The sequence below is a fragment of the Amphiprion ocellaris genome, chromosome 8 (genome assembly GCF_022539595.1).
Source record: "Amphiprion ocellaris isolate individual 3 ecotype Okinawa chromosome 8, ASM2253959v1, whole genome shotgun sequence".
Lineage (NCBI taxonomy): Eukaryota > Metazoa > Chordata > Actinopteri > Pomacentridae > Amphiprion > Amphiprion ocellaris.
In genome coordinates, this window is record NC_072773.1 from 7,446,904 (window position 1) to 7,461,168 (window position 14,265).

Below are 14,265 nucleotides of genomic sequence, written 5' to 3' on the forward strand. Positions count from 1 at the left end.
CTTCCACCTGAAGAAACTGCCCCAAATCTAGTAACAACTGAGGAACAGTGACGCCAAAACAAATAAGCTTTGGCACTGTGTATAACAGTCATTTGTGATTAATCTGAAAAGCAATAAATCTGCTTATTAACAGGAGCTAGATTTGAAAAAAAGGACATTTTTACTTTTACCAAACCAAAATTTCTAATAAGATGATGAACAAAAGACTCCAAAAATATACCATGAATTATTAAACTTGTTAAAATTCTCAAATGCAACTCTACCAGGAATGATGCAACAAAAATTGTGTACACGATGAACAAATGCTACATCCATTTTAGTCATAGCTGTAGACAGTTGGCTCTTCAATGAATGTGCCACAATTCAGCAACCTTTGATAAATGACTTTGATGGTGATTGCATAACAGATACAGTCTGGTTGCAGCATCGGGACCCCCATGATGGAATGTGTGAACTCTTCATGCTTTCCCAACAGAATGACTATTACAGATGGTCACAGTAAAGATCTTGATTGAGTTCAACTTAATAAAATACCACACAGAATTACTAAAGGTAGATTAAATTTAACTTTGCCTGACAAAACCAAGAGATTAACATGAATTAATTTAACAAGATCAAAAGTTTGAACTTTGACAACAGTTAATGAGTAAAACAAAATACAAATACAAGTACCAAAAATATTACAGTTAAGGCATGCGTGATGTTATTACACTGAAAATGCTAATGAATCACACGATTTCTTGGTCATAGCTTTTCATATGTTGCGCAACACATGTTTAATTTGACATAAAGACAACAAATCCATCATGCCAGTACATATGCAACATGCTGAAGAAACAAGACTTTGTGATGAAGTCTGGTTTGGTACACCATGTTGCAGCTAAACTCAAACTGATTTTTTTTGTGGTTTAGTGGTATAGTGTAGTTTACAAAACTTTGTATCATTAAGTGGCAAAATTGCAAACATCATCAACAAAGCAGATTGTGCATTTTCTTATAAACAGTTTGAAGTTTTTTTTTTTTTTTTTTTTTACAGTTTTCTACAAATTATTCATGTGTGTTGATGTCTCTCATTCAAAGGCTGCTTTTACAAAAAAACGTGGATAGTGCAACAATGCATCAGAGGTGGTTCTAAGATCTGAAATCCTTTTTACTGTAGGGCTTGTTTCCCAAGATGCCATTTACCTCAGATACAATGGACAGTGATAACTTTGGAAGGACCTGTGAAATGAGAAGAAAGAATGCATTATTGCATTTTCTCAAAGTAGTGTTAATCTCAACTAGAGAGGGAAGCAGGCTTTGACTGACTACATCCTTGAGGCAGACCTTTACTTCCACTTCTTCACTTCTAACTCATCTCAACCTGCTCACCAACCTGTCCTGATAAAGTTAAAATCCAGTTAAAATCAACAAACAATTTCATGAGAGAGAGAGAGAACATGCTCAACTCAGTGATAAAAGGGAGGGCTTGTAAGCGAAAAAGAGGGTCCTGGTGAGTCTGGCCAATACTACTGAAACCCCCTCTCACTCTTTGCCGACTGTAACTCTGCCTTGTCCCTCTGCTTCTGGTTCTCAGGTGGTGTTGGTGGAATCTGGTGTCGATGCTAATTTTGACAGAGAGCTTCACCTGGACTCTGTTCCCATTACTCAGCCCTTAGACATCACAGCCCTCATTGGAAAGCTCTTCTGGTGAATGACCCACCACACCAACTTGGTAAAACTCACGTTCCGTGTTAAACACACAGACCCTCATCATCCCTTGTGGGAGCTGTTTTTTCTTTCTGGACAAAAAGGACAAGTCACTGGCCCTACAAAGACCACTGTGGACTTCACACCATCACTATCAAGAACAGGTACCCCATCTAATTTCTTTTGCTTTTGAATTACTGCAAGGTGGTATGATCTTCATTACACTTGACTTCAGGAATATTTGCTCAAAAACATTCATCATGTCTTCTTGTTAATACATTAGTTTTGAGTTCTTTTGTTCAGACATAGCATGATTAGATAGATGCTGATTACCTTCTTGACAATTTCGGCAAAAGCTCTCGCCTTCATTAGAAGCGTCTCACTGACAGCGTGTGACGTGTCAGCTGGTGGGGGGTGAGGCATGCCTGGTGGGGTGGTCGGGTCCGTTGGGCTCACCACGACATGCCATTATATTATGACGTGGGCATGGTTGGCCCGGTGAATCTGGCTGCTCTACTGGGTGTGCCGAAAATGCCAGCTGTCAAAATCCGCCATCATCACGCAATTATGCTATGTCTGAACAAAAGAACTCAAAACTCTGTCCCCAGTGTCCCAGCCTTTACCTTTGTGATCTCGAGTACTTCTTGTGTTTTTGACCCTGCCTGTGTTGACCACCAAACTTGCCTATATGTTTTGGATACCTTTGCTGGATTATTGTGCTTTTTTGTATGACAAACCATTGGATTTTTACCTATACGAGTCCAGTGCGTGTCCAGCCTCTTTTATGAAAATGTTTAATTCTTGTTTCATTGAATGTGTTTTAACTTTTGCTTTTATCTACGGGTTTGGGCCAGTTACCCTGAAAAAGAAGAAGAGGTTGAAAGGAATTGAAGAAGTTAGTAAGAAAATAGCAGGGACTGACCTGAGAAATATGTTATCGCTTTACAAAGACAGAACCTTAAAAAAGGCGCGGTCAGTCTTGGCTGAGAGCAGACATCGCGCTGTGTGGTGAGTTTAAATTGCTCCCTTCTGGTTGCAAGTATAGTCTCTACATATGCAGGACCAATAGACTTAAAAAGTCATTTGTCTCTGCTACCATTGTCATTTTAAACAGCACCATGCGATTTTATAATCTTTATATTTTTTTCCATCATCATATTCTTTGGTTTATGACTGATGATGATTTTACTATTTTAATCTATTTGTGTTTATTATATATTATTTCATTGTGCTGTAATATCTTTGGTCTGTTGTGTGGTTTTAGAGTGTGGTGAAATTGTGTACCACTGTGGTGTACTTCTGACTGTAGGACAAATTGCCCCTAGGGGATAATAAAGATAACCTTGTCCTTAAAATTTTGGGTTTTTACTGAGATGCTGAGTCGTTCATTGCCCTTATTGCACCACTGTGATAGGAACAGGGTCATTATCAACAATGAATTGGGTGGTTTGTGTTTAGAAAAGGAATTAGAAAAACTGTGATCTGTTATAGTTTGTAAATGTTTCTGTTTTAATGAACACAATTTACAATAAGTTGTAGAACACTGTGAAATATTACGACTTGACAACAAAGGTGAGTCATTTGGAGAGTCTTGGTGTTTAGGTGTGTGATTACCTCAGACCTATCTGTAATAGCAGCAGAACAGAGAGGAGTGAATGCTGTAGACATTTTAGACTGCAGAGATTTTAGGTAGGGAGCTGTGAAAGAGACTTTGGAAGAGAGGCAAGATTTAGCGGTAGGGATGGAAAAAATAACACAAAAACTGACTCAAAAAATGTTGTATCCTACTCTGTGTTTTGACTGCTCCTTATGTAAACCTAAGTGTCACACAGCAACTATCAGTACTTAATGACTGTAAGAAAATAGCTGGGCAAGGGCTAGTTAAAGGCTTAAACTATAAGGCTCATACTCATTGCTGAATAAATATTTCTTAACATATTTAGTTCTTGGTATGATCTGAAGGTTTAAATTTAGAAAGGGTTTGCTGTTGTAAAGGCAGCTCGACACCTTTCTGTTTGTTGGACCTACAAAGGGCACAGGACTGGACAGGCTAACACGTATCTTGAAAGGTGGGGTGGATCGGTAGGAGCTTGGATTGATGTGTGAGACTGAGGTTAGTCACAGTCACACAGCATTTGTATGCTGTTACTGCATTACACTTGTTGTAAGGACTGTAATGCAGTGACAATGTGGGAGTTGAGGCTGTGGATCTAATGTGTTCATTATACACCCGTTGGAGTTTCTGTCAAAAGTCCAAATAAAGAGGAATTATCAGAACTAAAAATATATTGTTTAATGTTAGCTGTGGTTATAGGACTATTCACAAAGTGGATCTACCTGCTGCCTGTATGCTTTCTGACCTGTATTGCTCTGATATTCTCCATCAGCTGCTCCGTTTTGGAAGCTCCCAGGAGGACAGAATTCACCCTTTCGCTCCTTAGACACCAGGCTGTGGGAATTTGCAGCAGAGAAAGAACCTGTGAATGCAGTCCGTCAGCCACTGTTGTGAAGTCATCCTTACTACAATATGGGCTAGGGAATTAAAGGCTGAAATTTAGTCGTCGCACATTTATTCGTGTTTTATGAATAAAAAATAGCAGTGGAGGACATTTATACTTTTCTTCATTGTTTAACGTGACCACAGAACGTACCTATGGATACAATTTGCTATAATTAGTCAAGACAACTAATTTTATTAAAGCTCTTAGAACAGAAACATCAGGCAGTGCTGTTGAAAAAATATTAAGTACGTAGTAGGATATGATAGACATAAAGACAGAGCCACACATTTGTTTTACCAATTGCCAGTTGTGGCAGAGTGCAGCCTAGTCGCTCAGCAACTGCCTGTAGCTCTTTTAACTTCACTTGCTGACGGTGTCCCTCCTCACTCAGGATCTTGTCCTTCATCCACTGGTAACCCTGTTGCAGACAGCACAACACAGAGGTCAAGATCAAAGGCAAGACTATGACTTCTAGTAAGAATAGCTATAATAACAAATTTTTTTAGTAAGCTATTTTGTAACAAGACGAGCAATTCTAAAGTCTAAACTGAAAATAAATGTATCAGTGTCAACCCATCTGAAACTGTATTATTTGCTCTTTTTATATTCAAAAATGAAGATATAACAAAAACAAAAAAAATGCTGAATTGAATTTCCATTGATGAATTCATTCATTTTTATGATTTAAACTGAACTTTTACTTTGAAAGGTAAAAGGTCACAATGCTCATCCAGTCTCCTTAGGTAACCTGACACCTGGACTTCCCACCCACAGAATGGGAACAAAACTGCAGTGCACCTTTTGTTCTCTCTCTTACCTCAACTGTCTTTCCTCATTGGTTCTCTCCCCTTGTTTAGTCCTGTCTCCCTCACCGGCTCCGGCCAGGAGAGATGCACCAAACTTTGTTCCCTCGAAAGCCTGCCTGGAGGTCCCTCGTTAGCAGAAACACGGTTCTAACTGAGTGTAACTGAGTTCAGTTAGCCCAACAGCCACAACACAATGTCTGGCCATTAACTACAATAGGAGCAACACGAGCAACAGAGCATGTTAACGCTGAGGTGCTAACTCTGCAGAGAACAAAGGAGTGACTGGTTTCCTCAGACCTGAAGCATCAGAAACTTCCACGGCAAAGATTGCCTTTCAGATTTGAAGCTTTAGCTGTTCTGAACCTGCACATCAGTTGTACTGACAAAACCTCTAGCTAGCAACGCACACATCAGAATGCTTTCCTATTCATGGACTGTGGCATCCACATTCACAGCTATTGTAACAACAGTAAACATGGGTATGCATAGATCTGCCTTAATATGTACACTGATCTGCCACAACATTATGACCACTGACAGGTGAAGTGAATAACACCGATCATCTTGTTATAATGCAAAGTTCTGCGGAAAACCTTGAGTCCTGATATTCATGTGGATGTTTGACATGTACCACTCACCTAAGCATTGCTGGTCAAGCAACCCCGAAACTCCCACCCCGCATGGCAACAGCAGTCCTTAATGCCAGTTGCCACCGTCAGCAGGACAATGCACCCCTACACATCACAAAAACTGTTCAGGAGTGGCCCGGGGAACATGACAGAGCTAAGGTGTTCACCCGGGTTCCACACTCCCCACATCCAAATCTTACTGAGCATGTGGGATGTGCCAGGAAAAGCCTGTTCTAGGTAGGTCCCTCCTTGCTACCCACAGGATTCACTGCCACCATCCTGGTACCACAGGGCATCCCCGGAGGTCCTGTGTCCATGCCCCACTGAGTCAGAGGAGTTTTAACAGCATAAAGAGGACCAACACAATATTAGACAGGTGGTCATACTGTTACGTCTGATCAGTGTGCTCTTTTACTGATGTTATAGAGCTATGTGTTGTGGTCTCTTGTAGAATTCAGTCATTGGGTATTTGGCTCCACATGGTAAAATTGATGTCATTTAGGCTGCATGGATACAGGGTCTTGGATGCAAACTAACATCCTCTTTTTTAATGAGGCACCATAATTCTCTGGAAATCACACATATCTGAATTGGCCTCTGAACAGACCCACACATGGAGAGGACACGCAAACTTTCAGGGTCCCTGCCTCTGTCCTGGTTTGCTGCAATCTCACCTCCTCCTTCCTCTCTCCCTCAGTCTATGTACACAAATATGAACCCCTGTGCTGGAGCTGCTCACCTGCTCCTAACCAGCACTCCTCTCTATAAAACCCTGATTCACACAATCACTCGGTGCCAGATTGTCATCGCAGAAACATTCTTTGACCACATCCCCAGCTTCGTCCTTCACTAGTTTATCAGTTTGGATTCCACTGCATGTATCATGTCTTTTCCGTGACCAAAGCCATTGGATCCATTTTACTGCTGGACTTTTCTCTCCACACACACACCACTCACCACCATACAGATTCCTGCCTGTGCCTTCCCAACCCCATCCTGCCAAATTCAGTCATCTGTAGTCTGGGTTTTGTCAGTATTATATTCAGTGTTCCATCAGCTGTTTGTCTCTGTGTGCTTTCCATGTCCTGTTTCAGTTACTTCCCAATTATGTATTTTCCTTCTTTTTTTGATTGCCTAACCCTTTGGGAACGAAGGTTTCAAGGTTTGTGATCTCAGGGACTGTTTGTGTCATGCTTGCTCAGATTGTTCCAGAGCATCACTTGAGCAGAGTCACCATCAAACACAAATGCATGTCATTCCGAAATAAATGGCAAAATATGAAATGTCCTGTCTGAAACATAGTTTTGCGTTAGTTCAGACAGGCACAGAGTCAATGTGGAACAAGGCCCTTTTCTGTCCAAACGTTTACTACTTTAGTCCAAGCCCACCCACTTACAATGCTTTATAACTGAGCGAGTGTTGATTCATTCTGCCCATTCCACGTTTACCACATCGCTGCTACACCAGCCTCTACAGATCTCCCCAACGTCTTCCTTTATGTCCAAAGTTGTTTAAATCAATCCAACTGGACTTTAAGAAGGTTCCTTGGACTTTAAGAAGGTTCCTTGAAGACGTTTCACCTCTCATCCAAGAGACTTCTTCAGTTCTGGTGGTGGTTGATGTTGCTTCAGCTTATAACCTCTGTGAGGTGGGGTCAGTGCTAGTCGTATTCCAACGACCATTGCCAAGGCCCGTCTGGCTCCTCAATGATGATCATTGGGAGCCAGGGAGTGACAATGGGGGTCGTTGAAATGCGAGTTTCACTGAGCCCTGGTTAGCCACCATTAGCATTAATGGTGGTCATTAGCATGAGCCACTTCACATGAGTCATTCTGCTGAGTAGTTCTTTTGGGGAGTTTTGAAAGGACCTGATTGTAAATCGGCGAAAGATGATGTCGCAGACCACCCCCCTGTTCAGAGATGGCTTCTCCACTTTAACATGGATGGCTTCATTCACACCTCTCTCAAACCATCTTCCTCCCTGTCCAAAATCTGAACATTGGTGTCCTGAAATGAGTGTCCCTCTTCCTTGAGGTGAAGGAAGACCGCCGAATCCTGTCCTGAGGAATTGGCTCTTCTGTGTTGAGCCATTCGCTTGTTAAGTGGCTGTTTGGTTTCCCCTCTGTAGAGATCTGAGCCTTCCTTGCTGCATTTAACTGCATACACTAGGTTGCTCTTCTGACTGTGTGGTGTGGGGTATTTTGGGTGGACCAGTCTTTGTCTGAGGGTGTTATTTGGCTTAAAAAAGACAGGGATCTGGTGTTTGTTGAAGATCCTCCTCAGTTTTTCAGACAGTCCAGACACATACTGGATCACTCTGTTGTTTCAGCTGTTCTCCTTCTCTTCAGTCCTCACGGGGTTGTTCTCCTTTCTGGATCTTGTGTGAGCCTTCACAAAGGTCCAATCAGGATATCCACAAGTTTTCAGTGCCCCTTTCAGGTGTTTGTGTTCTTTTTCCTGGACTTGGGTACTGGTGGGTAACTTGTCGGCCCTGAGTTGCAGGGTCCTGATGACCCCTAGCTTGTGCTCCGGTGGGTGGTGAGAGTCAAAAAGCAGGTACTGGTCCGTGTGTGTTGGTTTCCTGTATACCCCAACACTCAGACTTCTGTCCTCTTCTGTGTGAACCTCACAATCCAAAAAGGGCAAACTGATGTCCTTTACATCCTCTCTGATGAACTTGATGTTGCTGTCCACAGAGTTGATGTGTTCGGTGAAAGTTTGCACCTCCTGAATTCTGATCTTGACCCATGTGTCGTCCACGTATCGGAGCCAGTGGCTCGGCGTTGCTCCGTTGAATGAGGTCAGGGCCCTGTGTGCCACTTCCTCCATGTACAGATTGGCCACAATAGGAGACACTGGCGAGCCCATGGCACATTCATGTTTCTGCCTATAGAAGCTCCCTCTGTGCTGGCAATAGGTGGTGTTCAGGCAGAGGTCCAAAAGTTGGCAAATCTGGTCTGGGTTGAGGTTTGTTCTGTCGCTGAGGGTGTTGTCTTGTAAAAGCCGCTGTCTCACTGTTTCCACCGCCTCCATTGTGGGAACACGTGAACAAGGAGGTGACATCGTAGGATACCATGGTCTCATCTGTATCCAATCTCAGTCCTCTCACCTTTTCCACAAAGTCCAAGGAGTTCTGTACATGGTGGGGATTCTTCCCCACCAGCGGGGCCAAGATGGTGGCTACATGTTTAGAGATGTTGTAGGTGACAGAGTTAATGCTGCTGATGATAGGTCTGAGGGGGGCTCCTTCTTTATGAATTTTGGGGAGAACATATATGCATGGAATGGCATCTACAGGGTACAGGTGATGGTATTGCAAGTGGTTTATTGTTTCCTCCTTCTGTAGCTTCTGTAGGCAATCCACAACCTTCTTTTTGTAGCTGCTGGTTGGGTCGTGCTTCAGGGTTTCATAAGTGCTGCTGTCACTAAGTAAAGACATTACCTTGGTATGGTAATCCGTTGTGTTCAGGATCACAGTGCATCTTCCTTTATCTGCTGGAAAAATGGCAATGTTCTGGTCCTTACTCAGTGCCGTCACTGCCTTCCTTTCTTGGGTGGAGAGGTTGGAAGGGGGGACCTTAGCTTCAGAAAGGGCTGCTGTTACCTTTAGCCTTAGCCCCTCTGCTTCTGTTGAGGATAGGCTGTGTCCTTTCTCTGAGCGTCCCTGGTCCCAGAGCTGGATGCTTCAGATGTGTGGATGTTCTCTCACCTCCAGCTGCCCATTTCCACCAATCTACTCTGCATTGCCCTTACTATACTTGATTTGCTCATCTACATATTTTTGAATTTACCACCAGCTATATATGTAGTATATTTAATGCCAGAGCCGTACACCATAGCAGTAAACTATAATTAGTTTCCATGTTAGTTGTACTTTGCATGTATCATCTGTCTTATCATGCATGTATTATACTGTGCGTTTTATGGTCCTTGTGTCCCCCCCTACCTCTCTATCTCTATCTCTATCCCTCTACCTCTTCGCCTCTACCTCTATCCCTCTATCTCTACCTCTCTACCTCTTCTGTCCCTCTCAACCCGCCCGGCCAGCAGGCAGATGGGTTCCCCCACATTAGAGCCGGGTTCTGCTCGAGGTTTTTTTCCCCTGTTAAAAGGGTGTTGCCACTGTCGCCTTTTGGCTTGCTCTGGGGGTCAGGCATACGGGTTCTGTAAAGCGTCTCGAGACAATTTGACTGTAATTGGCGCTATATAAATAAAATTGAATTGAATTGAATTGAATTGATGGCTGACTCTGTGGCCGTAATGAGGTCCACAACCGGTAAATGCTGTGGGGTGACGGCGAAGTTTAATCCTTTGGCGAGGACATCCTTCTCTGGTTGGGTAAGTTCTCTGTCTGATCAGTTCCTCACCCATCTGTCTTGTGTGTTATCTGCAGTTGGACACCCTGGTTTCTGTCTCCAGCTGAGTTCTTCTGCCCTTGTGTTTTTGTTTGCCCGAGACTGGAGGCTCCCTGGCTCCCAACGACCATCATTGAGGAGCCAGACGGGCCTTGGCAATGGTCGTCGGAATATGAATAGCACTGACCACACCTCACAGAGGTTATAAGCTGAGGCAACATCAACCACCACCAGAACTGAAGAAACCTCTTGGATGAGAGGTGAAACATCTTCAAGGAACCTTCTTAAAGTCCAGTTGGATTGATTTAAACACCTTTGGATAGCCATGACCTGGATGAATGAGAAACTACACAGACGTCCTCCTTTATAAGGTTCAATATCATAGCTCTTACAATTTTACCAAGAGTGCCACAGCACACCTCTGCATCTACTCTGTTCAGTCAGTGGTAGAGAGGAAGAAGATAAGGAATGTAATGCCAGAACAACATATTATTCATCTTTAATAGAGGAAAACAAGAACAACCCCAGGTTTCTCTTCAGCACTGTAGCCAGGCTAACAAAGAGTCAGAGCTCTGTTGAACCTTGTATTCCTTTAGCTTTGAGCAGTAACGACTTTATGAGCTTCTTTACAAATAAAATTATTATGATTAGAGAAAAAATTAATCTGGCCCTTCCTACAAATGTCACAGATGTATCATCGAGTACAGATGCTTTAGAATTGGCTGGAAGACCAGATGGATATTTAGAATGTTTTACTCCCATACGTCTCTCTGAACTAATTTCAATAGTTTCTACATCCAAACCATCAACATGTCTTTTAGATCCTATCCCAACTAGACTGTTCAAGGAGGCTTTACCTTTAATTAATTCCTCAATGTTAGATCTGATTAATCTCTCTGCAGTAACGGGCTATGTACCACAGGCTTTTAAGGTTGCTGTAATCAAACCTTTACTTAAAAAGCCCACTCTAGATCCAGATGTTTTAGCCAACTATAGAGCAATTTCTAACCTCCCATTTCTCTCTAAAATTCTGGAAAGAACAGTTGCAAATCAATTATGTGAACATTTACAAAGGAATAGCTTGTTTGAAGAGTTTCAGTCAGGCTTCAGAGTGCATCATAGCACAGAAACAGCTCTGGTGAAAGTTACTAATGACCTTCTCATAGCGTCAGATAATGGACTGGCCTCTATACTTACTTTGTTGGACCTTAGTGAAGCATTCAATACAATCGACCACAAACTTTTATTACAGCGACTAGAACATTCTATTGGCATTAAAGGGACAGCACTGGACTGGTTTAAATCCTACTTATCAGACAGGTTCCAGTTTGTGCATGTCAGCAATGACTCTTCTGAGCATACTAGGGTTAATCATGGAGTTCCTCAGGGTACTGTCTTAGGACCAATACTGTTCACATTATACATGCTTCCCTTAGGCAATATTATTAGGAAGCACTGTATTAATTTCCATTGTTACGCTGACGACACTCAATTGTATTTATCTATGAAGCCAGATGAAACTAATCAGCTAGGCAGACTGCAAGATTGTCTTAAGGATATAAAGACCTGGATGACCTATAATTTCTTACTACTAAATTCAGACAAGACTGAAGTCATTGTATTTGGCCCCAAACATCTTAGAAAATTGCTTTCAAAGCATATAGTTACTCTGGATGGCATTACATTGGCCTCCAGTACTACTGTGAGAAACCTCGGCATTATCTTTGACCAGGACATGTCCTTTAACTCACACATAAAACAAATCTGTAGGACTTCCTTTTTCCACCTGAGAAATATTGTGAAAATCAGGAACATCCTGTCTCAGAGTGATGCAGAAAACCTAGTCCATGCATTTGTTACTTCTAGGCTTGACTACTGTAATTCCTTATTATCAGGTTGTCCCAATAGCTCTCTGAAACATCTACAGCTGATCCAAAATGCTGCAGCCAGAGTACTGACGGGAGTTAGCAAGAGAGATCATATTTCTCCTATATTGGTTTCTCTTCATTGGCTTCCTGTTAAATCTAGAATAGAATTCAAAATCCTTCTTCTGACATATAAAGCCCTTAACAACCAATCTGCATCATATCTTAAAGACCTGATAGTACCATATTATCCTAGCAGAACTCTTCGCTCTCAGACTGCAGGCTTACTTGTTGTTCCTAGAATCTCTAAAAGTAGAATGGGAGGCAGAGCCTTCAGTTATCAGGCACCTCTCCTGTGGAACCAGCTCCCTGTTTGGGTTCAGGAGGCGGACACCCTCTCTATTTTTAAGACCAGGCTTAAAACCTGCCTTTTTGACAAAGCTTATAGTTAGGGCTGACTGGGGGACCCTGACGGGGTGAGCTGGTGTTTTCATTTCAAAACTGACTTCCCCTCTTGACGTCCCTTTAGTTTGCCCCTAGTTATGCTACTATAGGCCTAGGCTGCTGGGGAACCTCTCTTGATGCACTGAGCCCTTCTCTAACTACCTTTGTATTTACTATATATACCATTATTGCATTACACTAACTCTGTTTCTCCCTGTGTCCTTTCTCCGAGTGTCCCTGGTCCCAGAGCTGGATGCTTCAGATGTGTGGTTGTTCTCCCACCAACTGTAACCCTCTACCTCTAACCCTCTATCTCTTCCTCTCTACCTCTATCCCTCTATCTCTACCTCTACCCCTCTATCTCTACCTTTCTACCTCTTCTGTCCCTCTCAACCCGCCCAGCCAGCAGGCAGATGGGTCCCCCCACATTAGAACTGGGTTCTGCTCGAGGTTTTTTTCCCTGTTTAAAGGGTGTTTTCCTTGTGACTGTCGCCTTTTGGCTTGCTCTGGGGGTCAAGCATATGGGTTCTGAAAAGCGTCTCGAGACAATTTGACTGTAATTGGCGCTATATAAATAAAATTGAACTGAATTGAATCAGCTGGGAGCAGTGTACATCTTGTTATGGCATCTCCACAAGGTGCGAATCTAAACTGCTAATTGACAGACAGACTTTCTAATCCGTAGAGAAGGAAAGAGTTAAGGGAATGTTTGTTTCCATATTTGGTGGGACTGTAAAACACACATTGTTCATAATTGTACCTTAAAACTATGGAAATTGGATTTTGTATAATGAGGACCATTTAAGTTGGACTCCTTGTTCCTGTGTTCATACTGTGTTCATTTAAACACTGTGAATCTCAGGCTCTGCTGGGGTGTTTGTGATCTCAGGGAGTGTTTGTATCATGCTTTCTCAGATTGTTCCAAAGCATCACTTGAGCAGAATCACCACAAAACACAAATTCGTGTTATTCCAAAGTAAATGCTTAAAGGTGACAGTGTCCTGTCTGAAAAACGAAGGTACCCAGGAGGGTGAACAAGAAAAAGCATGAAATTAGAGCCACACTGAAGAGGGAGAAATGTAAACACTTAGCACTCCCCTCATCATCCTGGCCAACGTGCACTCTTTGCTCAAGAAAACAGACAAGCTAAAAAAAAAAAAAAGACAAGCTAAAAGCCAATGTTAACCACAAGTATGAATATATGACTGTCTCAATTCTTGCATTTACAGAAACAAGGTGACATGATAAGGACATGCTGCTCACTGATAGCTTCGCCCTCACTTTAAGACTTGACCAAGACATTGAGCACCACAGGAAAACAACATGGCGGTTCTCGTCAGAGAAGAGCTGTGCTACACTGACATTGAAATTCTGGCTGTCTCCCTCCACCCTTCTATCTTTCAGGGAATTCTGTCGTGGGATTTTAAACTATACAAATGGTAAAGCTGAGAAATATATTTAAATTAAATTCATGTATAAATTGAACAAGCCTGTGTGACCACAACACATAAAGCTTATAGAGTGCATTATCCAGGATAAGAAAGATTGAAGTAAAAAGACATGACATGCCAGCATAAGGATACTGGGTGCATGCGGTGGGGCAAGTAGGACCACAGGCTTCAGCTGAGGGCTACACGTGGAGCGACAGATTTCACCTGAAAATTGCACAATGAGTTGCACTGTTGGTGTTATTTTTAAGAAATGAGGTGATTAAAAAACTTGCCTTGATTAGATCAACAATCCCCAGGTGTGGAAAAAAACACAACAGTGGCAGAGATGATCTGATTGGTCTTTGTAGAAAGAATGGGTTGTGACTTCCCAGCAGAAGGAGGAGATTCAAGGAGGAGTTTGCAAAGTATATACAGTGCCTGTAAGAAAGTATTCACCCCCTTGAATGTTTCACCCCTTTGTTCCTTTTGTACAGGAAATCATGGTCAATATAATTTGGCTTTTTTGACAAGAATTTGCAAAAAAAC

The 14,265-nt window shown here is 42.4% G+C and overlaps 1 protein-coding gene across 1 annotated transcript in view; it reads right to left on the reverse strand.

The window, feature by feature from the left end:
* Positions 1-207: 207 nt before the first annotated feature.
* LOC111588286 (voltage-gated potassium channel subunit beta-2-like) overlaps positions 208-14,265 on the reverse strand; it is a 49,364-nt gene continuing 35,306 nt past the window's right edge. Inside the window, exons 13-15 of the mRNA XM_023298568.3 lie at positions 4,488-4,608; positions 4,050-4,138; positions 208-1,221 (exon numbers count right to left, since the gene is read on the reverse strand). Coding sequence (XP_023154336.1) covers positions 1,132-1,221; positions 4,050-4,138; positions 4,488-4,608 — 300 coding nt within the window. The 3' untranslated portion in view covers positions 208-1,131. The remainder of the gene's footprint in view (positions 1,222-4,049; positions 4,139-4,487; positions 4,609-14,265) is intronic.